Genomic DNA, 24,624 nt, shown 5'->3' with positions numbered 1-24,624 from the left:
ATAGGTTTAAGGTGCAAGGGGCAAGGTTCAGAGGAGATGTACGAGGCATGTTTTTTACACTGAGGGTAGTGGGTGCCTGGAACTCGCTGCCAGAGGAGACAGTGGAAGCAGGTACGATAGTGACGTTTAAGGGGCACCTTGACAAATAATGACTAGGATGGGAATAGAGGGATACGGAACCCGGAGGTTTAGAAGATTTTAGGTTAGCATGGCGGCACAGGCTTGGAGGGCCGAAGGGCCTGTTCCTGTGCTGTACTTTTCTTTGTTCTTATCCCAACTCGACTCGTATCGACATGTACAGTAAAGCTCCAACCACCAAACCGCGCACCCACACCATTCAAACCGTGCCCAGTTCATGATCCCTGATGAAGATTTCAGCCTGCGCTGGAGTTTCAAAGTAAAATTCCTTCAAGCCAAAAATGACTCTCTGCTTTGCTGGGTACACCACCCCAAATCGTGCTCCTTGATTGTACAGGACCCTCTTCGCCTTATTGAAGACTGCCCGTCACCTCACCAGCTCAGTGCCGATGTCCTGGTAAATTCTTATCATGTTACCGTACCAATCAATGTTCCGACATGTCTTGGCCCATTCCAGGACCTGCTCCTTCCTTTGAAAACTGTGGAACTGAATTATCACCGCACACTGTGGAACTGAATGATCAGTAAAATTCCTGACTCAACTTGTCCGCCTGGTGAGAAAGTGTCCGCAAAGGTGGGATCTTCATTGCCAGGGTGCGGGTAAGCGTTGGGCCAGCTAACCCGGGAAAGTGTTGGGAAGCAGCTACAGGAGTGGCTTGATGCCAAGATGGTCTGTTTTAAAGGCTTGCCTCAATGCTGTGGGACTTCATCGCAAACAAAATAAGAATATAAAGGCCCTCCACCCCTTACCTCAAATCCCCATACCCCACGCACTCCCTATGCCTCCCACCGAATAATAAAAATCTTTATTAGTGTCACAAGTGAGGGCGGCATGTGGCACAGTGGTTAGCACTGGGACTGCGACACTGAGGACACTGGTTCAAATCCCGGCCCTGGGTCACTGTCCATGTGGAGTTTGCACATTCTCCCCGTGTCTGCGTGGGTTTCACCCCCACAACCCAAAGATGTGCAGGTTCGATGGATTGGCCACGCTAAATTGCCCCTTAATTGGAAAAAAAAAATAATTGGGTACTCTAAATTTATAAAAACAAAATTAGTGTCATAAGTAGGCTTACATTAACACTACAATTAAGTTACTGTGGAAATCCCCTAGTCACCACGTTCAAGCACCTGTTCGGGTTCACTGAGGGAGAATTCAGAATGCCCAATTCATCTAACCAGCACCTCTTTTGCGATTTGTGGGAGGAAACTGGGGCGCCCGGAAGAAACCCACGCAGACACTGGGAGAACGTGCAGACTCCGCACAGACAGTGACCCAAGCCTGGAATCGAACCTGGGACCCTGGGTGCTGTGAAGCAACAGTGCAACCCACTGTGCTATCTACCCCCCATGCCAAGCGATGCACTTCTACCAAACCCTATGGCACCTCATGTCGCCAGTGCCAAGCTATAACACTTCCATGTCCATTGACCCACTACATACTTTATAGAACCAATGAACCCGATAGTGAAAGCATGTGCCCGGATTCTCTCAGCCCATGCCGGGCCGGAGAATCGCCGGGCCGGGCGCGAATCACGCAACGCACCCCGATGCTGATCCACCGATTCTCCGGCGAGCCGAGAATCTGCGCCTTTGGCGCCGGCGCCAGTTGGGGGCCACACTAAGCACCCCCCCCCGGCGATTCTCTGCTCAGGATGGACCGAGCGGCCGCAAAAAAAATCCAAGTCACGCCGGCGCCATCCACGTGTGGTCTTACCCTGCGGGAACTCGCCGTGCATGCATCCGGGGCGGCCTGGTGGGGGAGGGGGTACAACCCCGGGGGGAGGTCTCCGCTGTGGCCTGGCCCACGATCGGGGCCTACCGATCGGCAGGCCGGCCTCTCCGGCTGGGGGCCTCTTTTGCTCCGTGCCGGCCCCTGTAGCCCTACGCCATGTTGCGTCGCGGCTGGCGCGGAGAAGGGAGCCACTGCGCATTGCCGCTGGCCGCACCGCATGCGCGCATTGGCGTCGGTCTCAGTGCGCATGCGCAGACCCGCGGTGCCCATTTGATGCCGGCATCGGCTGCTGGAGCGGTGTGGGTCACTCCAGTGCCGTGCTGGCCCCTTGTACGGGTCAGAATCACTGCTCCTGAGGGCATGTAAACGCCGTCATGAAACGCGATGGCGTTTACGACGGCGTCAACACTTAGCCACGGGATCAGAGAATGCCACCCATGGTGTGTAAAAAAAAAAAAAAGCTTCAAAAAATAATTAATTCATAATTTTCTACAATTTTAAAAAGTAATCATACCAGGGAGAAATAAAAGTGTCAATTATCCAGACCCTTTAAAGTACAAATAACAAAACCTGCATGCCCTTGAAAGCACTTAACCTTGCGGAAATAAAAATTGTGAAATTAACTGCAGAGAGCCTGGCTATCACAGAACATATAACAAAGGGCGGAATTCTCCCCTCTCACGCCGGGTGGGAGAATCGCCCGGGCACCGCGCGAGTGCCGCCCCGACGCCCGCACGTGATTCTCCCAGCCCCCCAAACCGGCGCGGTGCGAATCACGGCTGGCCGCTGGGAGAATCGCCGCTTGCCGTTGGTAACGGGCGACGGTGATTCTCCGGCCCGGATGGGCCGAGCGGCCTGCCCAACATGACAGGTTCCCGCCGGGGCCATCCACACCTGGTCGCTGCCGGCAGGAACAGCACGGGAACGCTGGGGGGCGGCCTGTGGGGGGGCGAGGGGGTTCCTGCACCGGAGGGGGCTCAAAAGGGGTCTGGCCCGCGATCGGTGCCCACTGATCGGCGGGCCGGCCTCTCTGAAGGAGGACCTCCTTTCCTCCGCTGCCCCGCAAGATCCATCCGACATTTCCTTGCAGGGCGGCCTTGGGGAGGACGGCAACCGCGCGTGCGGGGGCAGGAGAATAGGGGGCTGGGAGCGGGCTCTGATGCCGGAGTGAAACACTCCGGTTTTCACTCCGGAGTCGGCATTTAGACTCCCGATGGGAGAATTGCGCCCATCGAATCTACAGTGCAGAACGAGGCCATTCTGCCAATCGAGCCTGCACCGGCCCCTGGAAAGAGAATTGGCCCCTGAAAAGAGGACCCTACCTAAGCCGATAGCTCGCACCCTAACCCCGTAACCTCACCCCTTTTTTTGGACACTAAGGGCAATTTTTGCGTGGCCAATCCACCTAACCTCACATCTTTGGATTGCGAGAGGAAACTGGAGCACCCGGAGGAAACCCATACAGACACAGGGAGAGCGTGCAGACTCTGCACAGACAGTGACCTAAGGCGGGAATTGAACCTGGGATCCTGGAGCTGTGAAGCAACTGTGCTAACCACTGTGCTACCGTGCCGCCCACCTCAAGCAATGTTTCCCTTAAGACTCAGGTGTTTTAACAAGAGTAATGGTTGGATTCTCAGCCACGCCTCATGTTTCAAACAGTGTATAGTAGGTCATTGAACTTGACTTTTTATGCTGTTTGCCAATGGTCTGTTGGACCAAGCCACGTGCATAAGGCCCAGTATGTGATTTCATGCCTCAAGCCTCAGCATTCAGGTACAGGGAATGTTCAAAAGGGGACTTGTCTGCATTTCTGGGTCTATAACTGGAAAGCTTTCATAAGAACATGAGAATGGAGGAATTAGCAAAGGCAATTCAACCCATTCAGCCCACTCACTTGGTTACCAGTTCCTGTTTGAAAACCTGATCTGACATATTCCACCTGTTTCCTGCTCCAAACCAATATCTCTTGGTTACTATTTTTTGCTTTATGAGAATCAAAAATAAATGCCATTTCTTCCTGGCTACTGCAGGTGAATTAATATTAATAATGTAAGTCCATAAATTGTTGATGTGGTGTGATTCTCTGTTCCCATGCTCCCTTGTGTAGAGCATACTCACAAGGTCAGCTGGTAGGAGATTGGGAAATAAATTGGCCTCCCTGAATTTCTAATCTGGTTCCCATTGTGGGCACAGCACCACGGAATCATTCTAGTGTGAAAAGACATTTATTCTTCAAGATCAGTGTTTTTCAGTCGATAATCATAGTGTGTGGTTCCCCAGCCCATCTCATTAATTTCCTCATGGTTTAAAAACTTGTACTATATCCTCCTACCTTGATCTGCAGTTAACTGCTGATGGATGAGCTTGCCTCACCACATCATTACATAAAGTAACCTCTTTCTACATTAATAAGCTTGTCAACTTTTCCACATTCAGCAGGAAACTCACCCGGAGAATTGCAATCTTCAACCTTCCCATTTGAGGATTGTGATTCCTATGTATAGGGACCAGACCAGTATTTCTGGCATGTGTCTTGTCATGAGACAGCTAGTGAGGCGGAGCTATAATGTTAGTTGAATTTCACTATTGGAATGAACAGGCTTCGAGAAAATGCTTGAAATCCCAGTCAGGTTGGAGTACAGAAATGAGATAGAGAATCTGGTGAACTGGTGCGACGACAATAATCTCTCCCTCAATGTCAACAAAACAAAGGAGATTGTCATTGACTTCAGGAAGCGTCGTGGAGAACATTCCCCTGTCTACATCAGTGGGAATGAAGTAGAAAGGGTCGAGAGCTTCAAGTTTTTAGGTGTACAGATCACCAACAGCCTGTTCTGGTCCCCCCATGCTGACACTATAGTTAAGACATACTCTCTTCCACCTTCCGCCAGGAAAAAGATACCAAAGTTTAAGGTCACGTACTAACCAACTCAAGAACAGCTTCTTCCCTACTGCCATCAGATGTTTGAATGGACCTACCTTGTATTAAGTTGATCTTTTCTCTACACCTTGCTATAACTAACATTATATTCTGCAGTCTCTCCTTCCCTCCCTATGTACGGTATGAATTGTTTGTACAGCATGCAAGAAACAATACTTTTCACTGTGTACTAATACTTGTGACAATAAATCAAATCAAATCATGAAAGGAGAATAATTAGTGTAGAAAATAGGACAAAGAGAGCAAGAAAATGAAGACTTGAGGAGGAATCTATTCGTGCAACTTGGCTGCCCCTGTGGCCCATTTGATATGAACAGCTGGTAACTAAAATTCACACGATTTGTTCAGAGTCAACCATTAACAACTTTGTATTGCCAGAGAGTCTGCCTAATTATTTGTCTGCAATGCAGTGATAATGTGCACAATTCTGTATGACAATTTATTTTGAATTTTTACACTATTAAAACCAATCGTATCATGAAGTATTTGGTGACTGTGGCTTAGTTTGGCAGTTTCTAACAGTCGACAATTCAGTACGTAGAAATCCAGCTCAGTTACAACAATAAGAACTACAGTAGCACCTGCATCTATGTAGCACCTTACAGCACTTAAATGCCTCAAATTCCTCGACACAAATAGATTTTTAAAGTTTGCAATGATTTATATGTAGGTTTTGGGGCACCAGCAGCAAATATTCACAAACACCAATGAGGTTCTGTATGCTATTATTCAAAATTAAATTAGAGATATCTTCGGGTGGCACGGTGGCGCAGTGGTTAGTGCTGCTGCCTATGGCGCTGAGGACCCGGGTTCGATCCTGGCCCCACTCACTGTCTGTGTGGAGCTTGCACATTCTCCCCGTGTTTGCGTGGGTTTCGCCCCCACAACCCAAAGATGTGCAGGGTAGGGGGATTGACCACGCTAAATTGCCCCTTAATTGGATAAAAATAATTGGGTACTCTAAATTTATTTTCAAAATGTAAATAAATAAATTAGAGATATCTTCATAACTACTTCCCAGGATGCTGATATTATTATGTGTTTGGCATAGAATTACTCATTGTTTAAAAGCATTTAAAAACATTGATAACCAACCTTCCATGGTGGTGCTCAGCAAAGGTTTAAAATCTGGAATATGCTAACCCGCCGCTTCAAGGTCACTGTTAAGTGCTCCCAGGAAGCAAGAAGTCTGTATTGGTCCTGAGGTCAATTATGGTGGTTATTCTTTCAGGTTTCTCTGTTTGGGGGAGAGGCCAGGTTTAACTCTGTGAGCAGGAAATGACTGGTATTCTTTCTCTTTTTGGGCATTTTTAAAAAAGATTGTTCAGTTACAATTTGATTATGTTCTTGTACAACATATGGGGCGCGATCAAACCAAATGGAAACTGTGAGCGTGTTTCCCAGCTCTCGCAGCACTGAGAAGCAACATGCTATCTAACATGACGCAGGTTAGATACGGGGCCTCAGCAAGGAACGCAAGGCTGAGGCCGCACTTAGCCCCATTTCCCGCTCGCTGAAACTCCTCAGTGCAGGGAGAGATCGAGATGCCATTTTTAAATGGGGTAACCCCCCCCCCCCAAAGTCCCGCCTCACCAATAAAGGGGTTCCCGGCTCGGCCCCCCCACTATACCACATCTCTCATGCACAGGGCAGTTCCCAGGGCCCAATCACCGCCTTGGCACTGCCAGCTTGGCAAATGTCCCTTCCAGATGACTGTGTTACCTAGGCATCTTGATTGTGCCAGGCTGGCACCAAGATGGCACTGTCAGGGTGCCAGGCAGGCATCAGCAGTGCCAGGGTACCACCCTGCCCAGAGGGCAACTGCCTCCAATCCCCAAGGGGACCCCATCCAAGTGCCATTCCATCTCATCTTCAGTACTGAACGGTGCTTGCCCGAGGTCTCCAAGGCGAAGGGGATACATCCCAACGCCTTGGTTACCTCCGGGAACTGCATTTTAGCGGCACCCCCACCCCGCCGGTAAACACCGACCACCCCCCAGCCCCAGCTATTCGCCCAGCTTCCCCCTGCCCCCCGACCCCCTACCCCGACCCAGATCAAAGCTCCGACCACCATGCTCCCGGATGTACTCTCACCAAAGACGTCCGTGTCCGCCGTACCACCGCCTTAGCTGAGATGGTCAATGAGGACGATCCGGCTGCCGAAAAGACTAGACATGTGATTCCACTTCACCTCCGACGGACCTTGCGTTTTTTTAAAAACCGGGGGTGAATGTGATGAATGGTTACTGCACCCTTAACACCATGTAGGTGATGCCCCTTTAAGACCGGGTGTGGAACCCTGGGGGACTCCGCCTCTGGCTCCGCCCACCAGGGAGCCGTATATAAGGTAACGCCCTGTAGGTGGCACTCAGTAAGCACACGTCTCGGTCACTGACTAGTTCTCTGCTTATTAAAGCCTTCATTTACCATTCTACACTCTCATGTCGTTATTGAGGATACTACAAGGGGGATGGTTCCCAGGGGCCTCCACGAGGTTGGGGCGGGGGGGGGGGGGCGGCGGGGTTAGGAAGTGGGAGGGGGGGGGAGAGAGGGGTGATTGGGGCTGCCAGACAAAATGACACCCTGATCTGCGAGAAGCCTTTCCTGCTGGTGAGCAATCACACTAAGTGCAGCCTTGGTGGGGAAATTACCCGAGGCCAAGAAACAGCAAATGCTGTTGGATAAGGGGATGCTTCCCAGCACTGCAACTCTGAGAAACTCCCTGCAAATGCACCGTTCAGTGGACGTTAACGTCAGTCAGTTGAGTCGCACCCCACATTTGAATGATATTTATCTTCCATAGGACAATGGCAATAAATTTATGGTGTGGATTCATATGATTACATAGTTTAAGGAATGGGCAGAAACACAGATTGATACAGCACGCTAACGTTTTCTGAATTCATATGACTGCTCAGAGTTACCAGCTAGAGCTACCAGCCAACCGTACGGAACATAATTTTATGTAATTTGCTGGTGACACCTGAACAGTTCACCCGCCCAATCCCGCTGTTAATGGATGCACTTGACCAACCTGGATCGTTACTGCTGTGGATTCCAAACAAAATGAACACTTATTTTCTGCTTTCCTTCATACATTCCCTGCATTTTCAGCTTTTATTTCAAACTTCCTGCATTCAGAATCTTTTCTTCTCACAAGACTGAGCTTCTGATTAGCAAGGCTGGCTGCTGCCCTAAAACAGCACTGCCGTTGTGCCATGTCAGTATTTAACATTTGTCAAATCATTAGACACAATAGATGCGCTAACTACACACTCTGCATTCATAACAATGTTTCTGGTCTTCAGTTGGAGAAACAAAATACTAAATCAGAGGCATGACTGACGCATCCAGTTTCTGTGTGTCAGACAGACCAAATAATCTATATTTTATACCTTCTCACCTTCCCATGGGGCTAATTTTTCACAGTCCTGGATGTGCAGATGAATCAACTGCTGCTTCATCCTGTCAGACAAAATGAAGCAGTCACAAAACTCAGCAATCATTTTCATCTGTCTCGACTTAAAACATCAAGTGCTGCCAATCTTTTCTGTATTTTAAATGAATGTTTTCTATTGCAACTTTCGGAACTGTTTCTAGTAAATGAAAATACAATAAAACGTTAAATCATCCTTGTATGATACCTGCACAAGAAGCTATTATCAGCCTGTAGATTTACAGTCAGCTGGTTGTAGAATCAGGAAAATAAATAGGCCATGCTGCTCATCAAGCTTGCTCTGCCATTTTGGTGGCGAAACAGTGCTGACTCTCATTTCCCTGCTATTGCTTCTCATATCTGAAATGAAATGAAAATCGCTTATTGTCACAAGTAGGCTTCAAATGAAGTTACTGTGAAAAGCCCCTATCGCCACATTCCAGCGCCTGTTCGGGGAGGCTGGTACGGGAATTGAACTGTGCTGCTGGCCTGTCTTGGTCTGCTTTCAAAGCCAGCGATTTAGCCCTGTGCTAAACAGCCCCTATCTTAATACATTTTCTCCACAAACAGGTATCTTACTCTCTTTTAAATGCCTCATTGATTCTGTATCAGCGACCTTCGAGGGAGGAATGTTCTGTACGCTCAAAATTCTTTGAAGACGTTTTACCTCAATCCACTTTTAAACAGTACAAATTTTAAGAAATACCCTTCTGTCTTGGATTGCTTTACTGGTGGGGTGGGGGGGGGGGGGGGTGCTGAACATTATACTCTAATGGTCTTGTTTGTTTTGTCTATAAATTTGGTGTACCTGGGTCACACCATCCTCTTGGGCCTGAAAATGCATTGGCTTTATTTCCCAGTGTAAATGAGGACCTGCCCACAGCCACACTTGGGCGCTGATCTTGCCAAGGAATGACCAATCCATATATACTTCAAAGACAACCCACATGCCTTTTGTAAGGGGCCAAATCATCCCCATAAAAATTTAAAGCATCATTCAGGGCTGATGAGTCAGCCCACATATGGTCAGTGAAGCTGAGTAGCCAGGATATTGCGGCTTATGTAGACAGGAGAGGTGAAGTTTCAGTTGTGAAAATCTGAGCCTCCCTGCATGAAAACTCGACAGTGTGCATCTTTTAGCCCTGACAGGTGGCAAAGAAGGCATTTATAACATTTACTTTTATTGAGTGAGGTATTGAGTAAAAAAGCAGGAATGTAATGCTGGAATTGCATAAAATGCTGGTTCGGCTTCAGCTGGAGTTTTGTGGAGAGTTCTGACCACCACGTTACAGGAAGGACATAATTACTTTGGAGAGAGTGCAGGGAAGATTTACAAGAATGTTGCCAGGGCTTGAAAATTACAGCTATGAGGAAAGCTATGAGGACTTTGCTTGGAATAAAGGGGGCTGAGGGGTGACTGTAGACAGAAAAGACTTATTTCACCTAGCGAAGAGGTCAATTATCAGAATACACATATTTAAGGTGATTGGGAGAAAGATTAGAGGGAATATTAAGAAACATATTTGCAGCCAGAGGGTGGTATGTGCCTTGAATTCACTGTCCAGATTGTGGACAGAAGAGGCTGAAACCCTCTTCTCATTTAAAAGATACCTGGGTCTACTGTAACCTGGAAGGCTATGGACCGGGTGCTGAAAACCTCATGGGTTCCACTTTCAGTGTAATGTAATCTCAGTGTCATTGTCTTCCAACTCTATTCCACTGCGTGTCTCTGCCATCCGTGGGACAGGGTATGCCTAAAAATTGTGGGGGAGGAGTCAGGTATGTTACTGATAGGTGTTACTCTTTGAATATGGTTGCATCATACTATCAGTTCTGGCTCGACCTTAAAACACCCCCAGGTCCCACTGTCATCTGCTAAAACTGTTCACTGACCCAGGGTCATCCTGGAATGTAAAGGTAACACCCGGCTTCTTTTCAAGACTGCAAACCATCTTCCTAAACCCCTCGCTACTGCCCCTCCACTCTCCCCTCCTCCAACAAGTGTGAGGATCTCATTGATTTCTTTCCCATCCCTCCCTCTAGGCCAAACTTTTCATCATACACTTCCTTCCCTTTAGCGTGGGAATGCCATGCCGGGCCTGGGGTGATGAGAAGTTGTGGCATCTTTTTTTTCATTTCATTTTCATCTCGGTTCGGATGTGGGAGATGGTGAAAGAAATGTTGGGTCGGGTCTGAGGTGGGGGTGGAGAGGAAGTCAGGTCAGGTGTGGAGAAGGGGTGGAGTTAAGAATTGGATTGGGGTAGGGCAGCGCAGTGGTCAGCACTGCTGCCTCACGGCATCATGGTCCCAGGTTCGATCCCGACCCTGGGTCACTGTCCGTGTGGAGTTTGCCCATTCTCCCCGTGTCTGCGTGGGTTTCACCCCCACAACCCAAAGATGTACAGAGTAGATGGATTGGCCACGCTAAATTGCCCCTTAATTGGGACAAAAAATGAATTGGGTACTCTAAATTTTTTTTTTTTTTAAAGAATTGGATTGGGCCTGGGGGTGGGGGGTGAGCAGTTGGAAGTCGGGAATTGGCCGGGCCTGGAGACGGGGGTGGGTATGTGCAGTCAGGGTCGGGTCAGGTGTGGTGGTGGTGGGGGGGAGGGAGCGAGAAACAGGTGTCGGGTTGCACCTGAGGGGGAAGGTAGTCGGGGGATCTTTGGGGTTCGGTGGCCCGTGGGGGGGCTAGGGGTGTAGTCCTATGGGAGGTTTGGGGATAATCTGGAGTGGATTGGCAGGCTGGGGGAAGTCCTGTGTGGGGATGGGGTAATGGGGAGGTGTTGGAGGACATTATATGGGTGGGGGGGCAGAGTTAGGGCGGGGCGGGGTCAGTGCTATAGTTACCCAGAACCGGGAAGCAGTTTTAGCTCTTGTAACTGTTTCCGGGTAACTATTGATGTAACAGTCGGACCACCCGAAATTTGTGATCTAAATCGCATTTCCGGATGGTTCCCAGAGCAAGGCAATTGTCCATTGGAAGTTTGACGTTCCTGGACAGTTGCTGCGCAATCCTTATCTGGGACCTTCCAGGGTGGGGGATGTACTCTGGAGCATCTTTAGAGTCTCCTCAGAAACACTATCCGGGAGCTAAGAGGTCACAGCCCAATACCTCCTTATGTCGCCCGGTGTCATAATTTATTTTATAATGGCCCTGTAAGGCATCTTGGGACATTTCACTATATAAACACCACATAAAAATCGCTTGCAGATTTATTAAAGAAAAAATGTTGCACATAACCATGTGAGCTGGGGTTACAGAATGTTGCTTGCCATAGTAAATATTTACATTACATTGCAACTAACCAAGTATCTTCTTCATACCTTATGCATTGGCTATAATTTTACTGTTTTTACATTTATTCTGTTTCTAGTTATCCTACTCCATAGGAATCTGAATTTTATAATCCTTTACCCACTTTCAGTTTGCATTCTGACATCTTACAGTCTCAAGTTGTACAAAAAAACCAATGATGAGAGCCATACTGCCAAAGAATGATTTTGGCCGGGATTCTCCATGCATTGCAATTTACCATTCCCGCCAGCAGTGTAAACCGGCCCACGGGTTTCCCGGCAGCATGGGGTGGTTACAATGGGAAATCCCACTGACGAGTGATGGGAAGATTGAATCCTGCCTCAAGCGAATGGCGCGCTGCCGAGAAACACGGGGCTGGGGGACAGGAGAATCCATCAAATTGAGTCTCCAGTTTTGATGGATAAAGTGTGAATCTAAATGTAAACATGTAACAGGCCTTGGAGCGATAGAGGGAGGGTAGGGATTAGAAAAGACAAAAGGCTGTTGAGGCCTCAATTATAAGGTGTGCATAGATTAAGGATTGTGAGTCTGATGGAGGGAGATAATGGTTTGTGGTGGAGAGTCAGACCTTATTGATTTTCATTTTGAGGATGATTCTGGCTTCCAGGAAAGATTCGTAAAAACATAAGAAATAGGAGCTGGCTCCTCAAGCCTGCTTTACTAATCAGTATAATCATGGCTGATCTTGTCCTCAGCTCCGTTTTCCTGACCATTCCCCATGACCTTTAATTTCCCTAAAAGATCAAAAATCTCTCGGCCTTGAACATAGTGAAAAGATGGGGCATTCACAATCTTCTTGGGTCTAGAATTTCAAATGTTGGGAAGAAATTTGTCCTCATCTCTGTCCCAAATAATCAGTCTCTTATCCTGAGGCTGTGCCCGTGTTCTAGATTGCCCAGCCAGGGGAAACAACCTCTCCATGTCTACCATGTCAAGCCCCTCAGAATCCTATATGTTTCGATGAGGTCGCCTCCCATTCTTCTCAATATCAGAGAGTACTTTGCATTTTATTCAGTCTCATTATAGGACACATATCTCATCCCAGGAATCAACCTGTTGAAATGATAAGATTTGAATATTTGAGCCATATCTGGTTGTAGACGGCTATGCTGGTCATTTGGCATATGATGTCAAGTCCAAGAGGCAACTAAAAGAGCAACAAAGCTATTATACATCAATACTCAAACTGTTTTTTTCTGAAAAGGCTGCAATGTTTGGACTAAGAAAAATATTTTCAGAATAGCCACTTGTGATAAGATGCACCTATATTCATATTAATTTTTTTATGCTGAAATAAGTGAAAAGATGAAAATATACTCCCAGGAAGATGTTTAGGCAGAGTGCAGAGTTGACCACTTTCCCCTTATCTTTCAGACATTGGTATTGTTAAACCTGCCCACCCAGCAGTCTTCTCCAGTCTATATTAAAATGAAATAGTCTAGCCTGATTACTGTTGTGCTTTTTTCATTAAACTGTAAGGAGCTCCTGATCATTCAAGAAGAAAAACCGAGCTGTGTTTGCAATCTTTTGCTCCCTTTTGCTTTGCTAATGAGAGTTTCAGTGGCATTTATTTTAAAAGGGTAATCTTCAAAAGCAATAGGCTGACCTGACAAAGGGCTTCATTTATTTGTTTCATTATGTGGAGGGAGCTATTGTAAAGGTTTTAATTAAAGCCATAAAATGCAGCAACATTCAGTTAGTAAAATAATAAGCCACACACCAACATTCTAACGCTTTACATTTTTAGACCACAGTGGTTTACAATGCAGAAGGAGGGCATTCAGCCCATCTTGTTAATAGTGGCTCTGCTAGAGGAATTCAGAACTAACACAACTCTGGGGCTGTTTAGCACAGGGCTAAATCGCTGGCTTTGAAAGCAGACCAAGGCAGGCCAGCAGCACGGTTCAATTCCCATAACAGCCTCCCCGAACAGGTGCCGGAATGTGGCGACTAGGGGCTTTTCACAGTAACTTCATTGAAGCCTACTTGTGACAATAAGCGATTTTCATTTTTTTCTTCTTTCCACCATAACTCTATCTTCTGTGCATCACATATTTATCTACTTTTTCAGTAAAAGATGCACTGTCTCAACCACACTTGTTGACATTTTGTTGAAGCTTTTCATCTTGTACCCATCATCACCATCACAAAAATGTTTCCTCATATGTCTTCATATGTCTCATAAAGTTGTTTGTTATAATCCTTAGGAAACAAATTTCCTTTTAAATTCTCATCACTGATTTTACTAGCTTCATTGACAACTTGCACTATTTAAAAATCTCAGAATGAAACTCTGATTGCAGTCAATTATTTTCCTGATTCAAGTTCACATATATCTCTTTGAATAGCACGCAATGGAGTCTTTGCACCATTATGCCTATCTCCTGATGATCAATCTTAGTGCCTGAGAGTCACAATGTTTGGAAATTCTTTCAGAAGTTCAGAAGGAGGGCATTCAGCCCATCTTGTTAATAGTGGCTCTGCTAGAGGAATTCAGAACTAACACAACTCTGGGGCTGTTTAGCACAGGGCTAAATCGCTGGCTTTGAAAGCAGACCAAGGCAGGCCAGCTGCACGGTTCAATTCCCGTAACAGCCTCCCTGAATAGGCGCCGGAATGTGGTGACTAGGGGCTTTTCACAGTAACTTCATTGAAGCCTACTTGTGACAATAAGCGATTTTCATTTTCATTTTCATTTCATTTCATTTCCATTTTGCACCAATGTCAAAGATTACTTCCACTTCTGCTCTATTTATGAAAAGATGTTTTGTTGGTCCAGGGAAAAAAGCCAATGGCCATGTCCAGATCTGTGAGTGAAACATTTTTCAACATAATTAGTGAGATCATATGCATTTTCAACAAATTTAAAAAGCTTTGCAAATAAAATGTCGATTAAAGCAGTGCCCACTTAAAACGTAGAGAAAAAGCTAAACTACAAATTCCAAAAAATTCAACACTGCACACAAATGTACTGACTTAGACCAGAGTATTTTTTCCAGGTCATCTTCTCAGTCAGGGAGAGTCATTTGAATGAATGACCAAGGGTGAAATTGATTTCCTTGTGTTCTCCAGAGTGTGTCAAATACAATAATTAAAAAGAAACTGAAATAATTCTGAACATTCCATCACGATTGTGCTTTGTTTGTTCATATTTTGCCTTCTGCTGATATGAAGCACTTTGGGGCTGTTTTTCTAAATTAAAAGCAAGTTTTTGTTTATAGCCTGAATAAACCCAAGTCTTTTAGCATTAAACTGAGAGCTGTATTTTTCTTTGCCAGGGTGATCATTGCTAGGGAATTGCAGTGCTGAAGGAGGCCTTGGAAATCAGGAATGGCAATTTGGATAAGGGTAAAGCATATGGAATTGAGATGTCATGTGCAGTTTTGATGCGGTTGCATTTTGTTGCATGAGATGTGTTGAGGGCCACGCTGACTTTTTTTTTTCAAAGCACAGAAGGGAAGAATTGCTTTACAACTGGCTTCTGATGTCGCGAGGCAATATTGTTCTGTTGAACCACTGTTCACAGATAACTGCTGCAGTCAACATCCTTAGCTCCCAGTGCAGCCTTCACTGTACCCTCCTTGGTTGTTGCAACACAGTCGCTGCACACTGGCGTTATAAGCAGCTCCATGTTGAATTATTGGCAACACGTAGAATTCTTAACGAGTTGATCCTTCAATGCTGTGTTCATTTTTTTTTTTGCCAAATGGTAAACTACAGGAACAAAGCACTGTAGGGAACAGGAAGGAAAGGGAGGCAGGGGACAGACTATTAATGACCATCGGCATGATGTGCATGAGCTTATAAAAAGACATTTTATATATCTTGTATATCAATAAACCTCCAGTTGTAGTATAGAAGTTGAGAGGGGAGATTGTGATTTATTAATGTTGTAAGAAACACTAATAGCTGCTGTGTAATAAAATGGAAGATACTGCTGTATAACCTGCTCAACTAATTGACATCCTTGGTATTTAAAAGTGGTAACTGGGCCTTTGTGACTGAAGGATTTTACTCAAGATTTTAAATCTTGCACTGACAAACGAAAGAGTCATCACAAAATAAATACTCTGAAGGTGTTGATGGGGTAATGGCTTCCACAACATTTTGGGAGAAGAGAAGACCTGCATCATTTTCTTATGATATTACAAGCAAATAATTTTTTTCAATTAGATTTGTTATTGCATTTTTATAAGCAACTTTTTTCATAAATGTGACCTTTGTTTTGAAATTAAAACCATTTTAACTGGCGACACAACCCTTTGGCTTGGCGCCGGATTTAATCTCATCAGGAAAGGAGAAGGCATGTTACAGAGATCGTTCAACCTTTCGACAACTTTCTTCCAGGTCAGCAGTGAGTTGCCCTTGCCTCACTGCTGACTGCACATTCTGGGTCATTAATTGTAGCTAAAAAATGCACATAGTGAAACCTCATTGCCAGGATCACCTCAAATATTTACTTAACATCATGGTTAGTTTCTGTTTGTCACAAAATTATCACAATCCGAAAACAAGGTTTAGAACAAAAATGGTGCTATTGTGCCCCTCAAGATCCAATACATTTCTTTATCTCGGTTTCTATATTCTATTTTTTTTGGAAATATTAAATAAGGGACTGATGCATACTCCAAGGACATGGGATCAAATCCATCTGAAACCTTTGGGATGAAAGTGTCTTTGGCCTTCTCATTATCTAAGCTATATATGAAGGTGCTTGGGCATACTCAATTTAATTGTCAGTGTGTGGGAGTCCGTATACAAAGTTCTTACTAATTTCTCATGAACCTGGCAGTTTTGCTTGGAGACCATGATGTGGAGACCTTAAAGCTGGTATGAGAAATCAGAAATTGCCATGCTGTTAAACTGAGGAGTGTTCATCTGAGGTTGGGCACAGTTGATGGAATATTTAGAAAAGAATATCTGAGCCCTGACTTATGGCACACCTTGCACACTTCGAGCATATATCGGAAAATTGTACATGCAAATTTCCATCATTGGTGTGTGCAAGAGACTTGTGATTTTTCTTCCCAAATACAAGAGCTCTGAAACTACATATTTTCCTCTGTAACTTGTAAAAGGGCGGATGGATGAGACTCCTTTAGTGTGAACATTACTGACTTTGACAAGAACAAATATTTTTTTAAGTCACACATTATTAGATTAACGATATTTGAAGTTGGGATTCACGAAATACCATTCTGTTTCGTTGACTTGTCCCAGAGCAGGATGTGATGCGAAGGAACATGAGAAAGAAATGTGTGAAAGCTTCATCAAACCTGCAAAAATACTGTGAAGTTTTTAAAAATTCATTTTTACGGAATGTGGTTCAGCCAGCATTTATTGCCAATCCCTAGTTTCCCTTGAGAAGGTGATGGTGATTTGCCTTCTTGAACTGCTGCAGTTCCTGAGGTGTAGGTACACTCACAGTACTGTTAGGGAGAGACTTCCAGAATTTTGACCCAGCGACAGTGAAGAAACGGCAAGATATTTCCAAGTCAGGGTGGTGAGTGACTTGGAGGGGAACCTCCAGGTGGTGGGGTTCCCAGGTATCTGCTGCTCTTCTCCTTCTAGAAGGTAGTGGTCATGGGTTTGGAAGGTGCTGTCCAAGGAACCTTGGCGAGTTACAGCAGTGCATCTTGTAGATGGTACACACGACTGCCACTGTTCGTTGGCGGTGGAGGGATTGAATGTTTGTAGAAGAAGGAGCGATCAAGTGGGTTGCTTTGTCTTGGATGGTGTCGAGCTTCTTGAGTGTTGTTGGAGCTGCACTCATCCAGGCAAGTGGAGAGTATGCCATTACTGTAGCGCACAATGACTTACGCGAGACGAGGTGCGATGAAGTCTATCTAGGCTTTATTAAGCGAGACTTGTCCCCAGCAGCTCAGCAACAGAATGAGGCTGCGGGGAGAAGCTCAAGCTCTTATACTCCGCCTTCAGGGCGGAGCCAGAAGTCGGCAGATCCAACCAGGAACTGGGACCTGTCCGCCAATAGCCACTCTGCTTCACAGGTACCTCATTACTCCTAATACATACCACCACATTCACCCCTTGTTAAAAAGGAACCCGGCGGGGTGGTGGTTCGCATGGTGGTAGGGGTTTACAAGGCTGGGCCTGGAACAAATTTCGGACTGTGTTAATACAGCTTTAGCCCCACACTGAGCTATGTACAAGTTTGTGAGAACTATTTACAATACGGGCAAAAAAAGTGTTTTTTGTTACAACAACATTCTTGCTTTTTCTTGGTGTCATGCGGATTCCATGAGTCGAGCGGGCGGTCTGGCCTTCCTCGTCGATCGCCTCAGCCCCGGTGGTGGTGCAGGTGCTTGCTCGGGCGTTTTCATCTCCGGGAGCGTTTCGCTGTTTGTTCCTGTTTTACACCTGGGTGGGCACGGGAGGAGGACCGATCCCCCCGGGAAGGGGGCGGGTGCGGGGTGCGCCGGTGGCAGGGAGGGGGTGATCGGTGTTGGGGGGGGGGGGGGGGTGTGCTGCCGGCGGGCGCCAGGTCCCGCAGGGAGACCGTGTGGTGTACTGCGGGTTCGCGTGGAGAAGGTGGACCGTCTCGACCAACGGGTCCGATTTGTGCGCCCGCACATGTTTCCGGAGCAAGATGGGTCCTGGGGCCGCCAGCCAGGTCGGAAGCGACGTTCCGGAGGAGGACTTCCTGGGGAAGACGAGGAGGCGCTCTTGAGGCGTTTGGTTAGTGGTGGTACACTGCAGCGACCGGATGGAGTGGAGAGCGTCCGGGAGGACCTCCTGCCACTGGGAAACTGGGAGATCCCTGGACCGTAGGGCCAGTAGGACGGTCTTCCAGACCGTGCCGTTCTCCCTCTCTACTTGCCGTTCCCCCGGGGGTTGTAGCTGGTCGTCCTGCTCGAGGCTATGCCCTTGCTGAGCAGGAACTGGCGCAGCTCGTCGCTCATGAAGGAGGACCCCCTGTCGCTATGGATATACGTGGGGAAACCGAACAGTGTGAATATGGTGTCAAGGGCTTTAATGACTGTAGCTGCTGCCATGTCGGGGCAGGGGATGGCGAAGGGGAAACGGGAGTACTCGTCCACCACGTTCAGGAAGTATGCGTTGCGGTCGGTGGAGGGGAGGGGCCCTTTGAAATCCAAACTGAGGCGTTCAAAGGAGCGGGAAGCCTTGATCAGGTGCGCTCTATCCGGCCTGAAAAAGTACGGTTTGCACTCTGCGCAGATGTGGCAGTTCCTGATGACTGTATGGACATCCTCCACAGAGTAGGGGAGGTTGCGGGACTGGTAGAATCGGGTGACTCCCGGGTGGCAGAGGTCTTCGTGGAGGGCTTGGAGGCGGTCTATTTGTGCGTTGGCACATGTGCCGCGGGACAGGGCATCGGACGGCTCGTTCAGCTTTCCGGGACAATACAAGATCTCATAGTTAAAGGTGGAGAGCTCGATCCTCCACCTTAAGATCTTGTCATTCTTGATTTTGCCCCGCTGTGCATTATCGAACATAAAGGCTACTGACCGTTGGTCGGTGAGGAGAGTGGACAGGTGGTCCAGATGGTGGACAGGCTTTGGAGGGTCTGGAGGTGAGTTACTTGCTGCAGGATTCCTAGCCTCTGACCTGCTCTTGTAGCCACAGTATTTATATGGCTAGTCCAGTTCAGTTTCTGATGAATGGTAATCCCCAGGATGTTGATTGTGGGGGATTCAGTGATAGTAATGCCATTGAATATCAAGGGGCAATAGTTATATTTTCTCCTGTTGGAGATGGTCATTGCCTGGCACTTGTGTGTCGCGAATGTAATTTGCCACTTGCAAATTGTGCAGATCTTGCTGCGTTTGAACATGGACTGCTTCATTATCTGAGGAGTCGCGAATGGTGCTGAACATTGTGCAGTCATCTGTGAACATCCCCACTTCTGACCTTATGATGGGAGGCAGGTCATTGATGAAGCAGCTGAAGATGGTTGGGCCTAGGACACTACGCTGAGGAACACATGCAGTGATGGCCCCGAGCTGCGATGATTGACCTCCAACCACCACAATCATCTTTCTTTGTGCCAGGTAAACTCCAACCAGCGGAGGTTTCCCCCTGATTCCCATTGACTCCAGTTTAGCTAGAGCTCCTTGATGCCATACAAATGCTTCCTTGATGTCAAGGGCAGTCACTCTCACCTCACCTCTAGCGTTCAGCTCTTTTATTCATGTTTGAACCAACTCTTCACTGTTACAGCGTGCTAATTGCATGGGAGCAACAAAATTAAAGCAAGCATATACAGTCGTAGAGGGCATGACTGTCATTAAAATGACCCATCTGATGTTTGTTGCAATTTGTTAAGGAAAGTTTTTACCTTTTTTTTCCGAAAAAGATCAAAGTCCCCAAATCATTTTTTTCCAATTAAGGGGCAATTTAGCATGGCCAATCCAGCTACCTTGCACATCTTTGAGTTGTGGGAGTGAGACCCACCCAGACATGGGGAGAATATGCAAACTCAATACGGACAGTGACCCGGGGCTGGGATTGAACCCAGCAGCGGTGCTAACCACTGCAGCACCCTAACTAAGGTTTGTATGGCAAAATATGGGGGTATTGTTTGTGAAAAGGATGTATAGTTCAAGGCATGAGTTAAAAACCCAACTCTTTTTCTCCCATATTGAAGGGTTCATGCATAACAGTGCACAAAGAAGGAGAGACTTCAGACTTGGTATTAAAGTTTCTCAGGGATTCCTTCTCACAGTGTGTGAGAGTTAAGGGGAGCTGTACAGAGCATATTATTTATAGCCACAAGCGATAAATCAGCCCCGATCTGAAGTCAAACCCAAGGACCTGAAAGAAAAAGAAAAGAACGTGGAGGAAACTGAGAAGAAAGAGAATGGCAGCGGAGATGCACCAGCAAATGGAACAGAGGAGGAGAATGGGGCTGAACACACGGATGAAAATGCAGAGGATGAAGATGAGGAGGAGGAGGAGGAGGAGGAAGATGCTGAGGGTGAAGAGGAGGATGGTGAAGAGGACGAGGGTGCTGAGGAGGAAGAAGAAACAGATGGACATGCAGTGAAGCGTCCAGCTGTGGAGCAGGGTCAAGTTGAAAAGAAGAGGCAAAAATCAGAAAATGGAGAGTCAACAGAACCCAAAGCAGGAGCTTAAACATTCCTTTGTTTGAATTTTTATATCTTGATGGTGTGGTCAGGTTCACATTGTGGAGATTGTGCTTTTTTTAAATGTACATTTGCAGAGTGTGGATTTTATATTGTACTGTACAACTAATTCCTGTAACACCTGTCCAAGGCATTGCTCTGGGAAATATTTGTTTTTTATGAAGTTATTTATTATATGGTCTTTGTACAACCACATTTGTAATGGGTTTGAATGCTGTAATAAATGTTTTCTGGTCTGTTTTGAAATGGGTTTAGAACTTGGATTTGTACATTTTAGAAGCACATGTTTTACAGTTGACTGACCATGTTCTTATTTCAAGAAAAAATAAATAACTGCCCTTTTTTCTTTTTGTAAATTGTGTTTAGGGTAGAGGTTATGCAATGAAGGCCAAAGATGTAGGTCTTGTTAACTGGGGGTGGGAGGGTGGGGGAAGATAAACCTGGTCTTCTATTCTGTACAAAAATACAAAAATGTAACAAAGAAAATTACCATTCTTCAAGCTCCACAATTTGTCATTTTGATATTGTTTGTGGTGCAAAAACAATTCCAGCAAAAATTGACAGGTTCAATTTGTAAATTTCTTTTTGAACTCATTGTAACCGGTGCTTAAAAACCCTGTATGTGGTTTAAAAAAGTAATTTGATTTAGTATAATTTTTCCATATTGAACAAGGTTAAATTTGTATACCTCAGTAGTTCATGCTTGACCACTACTTTGTATATTCTGGTTAAGTACTATAAATAAATCTTTGGGTTTTTAAAAAAAAAAAGGTTCTCAGGTGAGACTGGAGGTAACCACTGATTATCGATTTTGGGTTTCAGTAAGCATACAGTCTGATATGCAAGTATAGGATGCGATCTACCTGAATGGGGACAGAGTCCTGTAGTGCGCGAGATTAGCGGTGTTTCCCAGCATTCGGAGCACTGACAAACGATCCGTTTTCTAATGCCCATCCGGGTAGATCAGGAACCTCAGAGGGGATCTCCCCAACAAGGCCGCACTAGCCCCGTTTTCTGCACAGAGGAGCTCCGATCATCATTTTTAAATGGCGTCATGATCTCTTGAGCCCCCGAACCCCCCCAAGCCTCAACTCACTACAAGGGGGTCCCCGAGCTCCCCCCCACCCTTCCCAGGTCTGATTGCCACCGCGCAAAAGATATCAGCTTGGCACCGCCAGCCTGGCACTCTGACATTGCCACTGCCAGCGCCACCTGGGCACCTTGGCAGTGCCCTTCATTAATAGGAAGGGGTTCCACTCCCTGAATGTTCAGATTGTGTGCGATCACCACCTCCAGATCACGCACGTGTGTGCATGCTTCCCAGGAAGCGTACATGCAGCTACATCCTGGGATACTCTGAGATCCCCGGCATCTTCGAGGACGATCCCAGGTTGATGGGTTGGCTTTTTGGGGGATAATGGGTACCCACTGGGGTACTGGTTGATGACGCCAGTGAAGAGGCCTGAGATCGAGATGGAGACCTGATATAACGAGGTCCATTTGCCAATGCAGGTGCAGCCAATCAGTAGTGCATCGAACTGCTGAAGATGTGGCTCCGATGCCTGGTCTGCTCTGGTGGTGCACTGCAGTATATGCCCCACAGGGCTCCACAACCTTGCACAGCAGCAGGACGACATGCTGGAGGAGGAGGAGGAATATGCGGTCTCGTCTGAGAAGGAGGGGGTGGTCCAGGAGGGGATGGTGGGTAAGCCAGGAGGAGCCGGAGGATGGAGGACAGGTGGCGGCAAGGGCCTGGCATACCCGGAGGACCAGGGAGGCCCTCATCCTTGCCCGCTTCTCAGAGGACGAGGCTTTGTCAGCCCAACCACCTCACCCCAATTCCCATCATTCACCCATCCCCCTCAGTCCCCCATTCCCCTCATTACCCTCCGGATGGCACCATCAGATGGAGATCCTATGAGAGGATGGATATTTAGTCAGTGAGAGGGAAGGATCAATTTGTCTGACATGAACAACTCACTTGAGACCGGTCATCTGGGTGAAGGGGCAGTGGATCCTCACCTCTGCAGCACAGGCCAACCTCTCTTGTCAGTGACTGTTCTCTCCTTGGACAACCCCAGGGCCTGTTCTTCATTGGGCGCGAGACTTCAGATCTCAGATCTCCGACCTCCGTATTGGCTCTTTCCTGTCTTTTAAGGGCTATATTCTCCTGCGAAGACTAAGAGAGGGCTTTGTGAGCCGCGTACTTGATAAATCAGAAGGGCTTATGGCAGGTGGCATATGTGGGCACCGCAACTGGACATGAAGGGATTGTGGGTGGGTGCTAGGCTGTGCTGAGGAACAAGCACGAAGATCAGATGTGGGGAGGGTGCGTGGTGTCAGCCAGTGATAGGGTGAAGGGGTGCTGCGGTTGGGAATTTGAGGGGTGGCAGGTGGAACTGATGCCAGGAGAGAGTTGATAACTTACCCTTCCTGCTCAGTGGAAGTCGTTGGCCTTCTTCCTCCATTGTTTGGAGGTCCTCCTGATCATGCTGCCCGCACTGACAGCCGCCTTCACTGCCTCCCAGTCAGTATTGATGGCCCTGCGGCTGGCCCTCCAACCCCCTCTGGGAAACAGGATGTCCCGTCTTGCCTCCAGAACATCCAGAAGCCTGGCCAGGTCGGCATCCCCAAAGCGAGGAGCAGGTCTGAGTGGTGCCATGCTCGTGTGTTGACTGGAGTGAGTGGTGAGGGAAAGTTTAAAAGCCCTTGATAGCGGCAAGCGGCTGAGGCGAATCAGATGGCGAGACAGCCAGTAATGGTGCGAAGCTCGGGGACGGCTTTAAATACGGCCTGCAATCTTGTCAACACGGCCATCGAGAAACACCCCTCCACTCGTGCCCAAAATAACACTTTGAAATGTTTCCGTTAAGTCGTGCCCATTAACATTTAACTTTAAAAAAAATTTATAGAGTACCCAATTCATTTTTCCAATTAAGGGGCAATTTAGTGTGGCCAGTCCACCTACCCTGCACATCTTTGGGTTGTGGGGGTGAAACCCACGCAGACACAGGGAGAATGTGCAAACTCCTCACGGACAGTGACTCAGGGCCTGGATCGAACCTGGGATCTCAGTGCCATGAGGCAGCAGTGCTAACCACTGCACATATTAACATTTAACTTAATGAACCTCTGCTGCAAAATACAATCAGTGTTGCTAACCAGTGTAGTTGTCTCAGTAAAACATCAGTTCAAAAAATTAATTTGTCAATGCCAAAAGATTCCTGTCATGTGCATGGACTTTTGGGAGGGCACAATCATCTGCAATAATGTATTCAATCTGAATATACTATTTACGTGCGGCATGATTGATTTACTGCCCCTAAATATTTTGGCACATGTTTCTGCATGAATTCCACTGTTTTAAATTATTTTTCTTAATCTGTGTGCCGAGAAGATTTTTTTCAAGAGCAATGTCTTGTAGTGTAATGCTTTTTCCTTAATTTTATTTCACAAAAACCTTTGTGCACTACCCTTTGGTGACCTTGCAGTATCCAACGAGATCCTGTCGCCAAGGCAACATCCAAATCTTTTTTTGTGTAGTGAGGAGGGAATAGCAGATAAGCTGAAACCTGACCTACTTTCCCAGCACAGCTGACAGTGCGTCATCCTTGTCAGGTCTCTGTAGGTGCCAGTTGAAGCCACTCAACTGTGAACTTGGCTTTGCTCTTGATTGACATTACTGAATACCATAAACATCTTAACAGAGCCTTGAAGAATAGGTCTCATTAACAATGCCGCAATGACTGCAGAAGCATGAAAGGCGCCACAAAAGGTGATCGAAATGAAAATTTGAAGTATTTCAGAGATGCTCATTAGTGGTGAAAGCATTACATATATATGCATGGCTTGTAGAGGCTAGATTTCTGTGCAGTGGGAAGGGAACTTGCTGGAAGTTCTGCATTTACCTATTAGTTGTAAAGTAGC

At 46.7% G+C, this 24,624-nt stretch overlaps 2 protein-coding genes across 6 annotated transcripts in view; both read left to right on the top strand.

Moving 5' to 3' along the window:
* The window catches only part of LOC140408214 (uncharacterized), an 89,082-nt gene extending 68,043 nt beyond the window's left edge, over positions 1–21,039 (top strand). The window contains exon 2 of the mRNA XM_072495154.1: positions 20,321–21,039. Within this exon, the coding sequence (XP_072351255.1) occupies positions 20,321–20,686 (366 nt within the window). The 3' untranslated portion in view covers positions 20,687–21,039. The remainder of the gene's footprint in view (positions 1–20,320) is intronic.
* dclk2a (doublecortin-like kinase 2a) overlaps positions 1–24,624 on the top strand; it is a 528,903-nt gene that overhangs the window by 195,616 nt on the left and 308,663 nt on the right. The gene's annotated exons all lie outside the window — the stretch shown is intronic.

This window comes from Scyliorhinus torazame, chromosome 3 (genome assembly GCF_047496885.1).
Source record: "Scyliorhinus torazame isolate Kashiwa2021f chromosome 3, sScyTor2.1, whole genome shotgun sequence".
Classification (NCBI taxonomy): Eukaryota; Metazoa; Chordata; class Chondrichthyes; order Carcharhiniformes; family Scyliorhinidae; genus Scyliorhinus; species Scyliorhinus torazame.
Note: the sequence above shows the minus strand (reverse complement) of the source record. Positions and strands in the feature narration are given on the sequence as shown.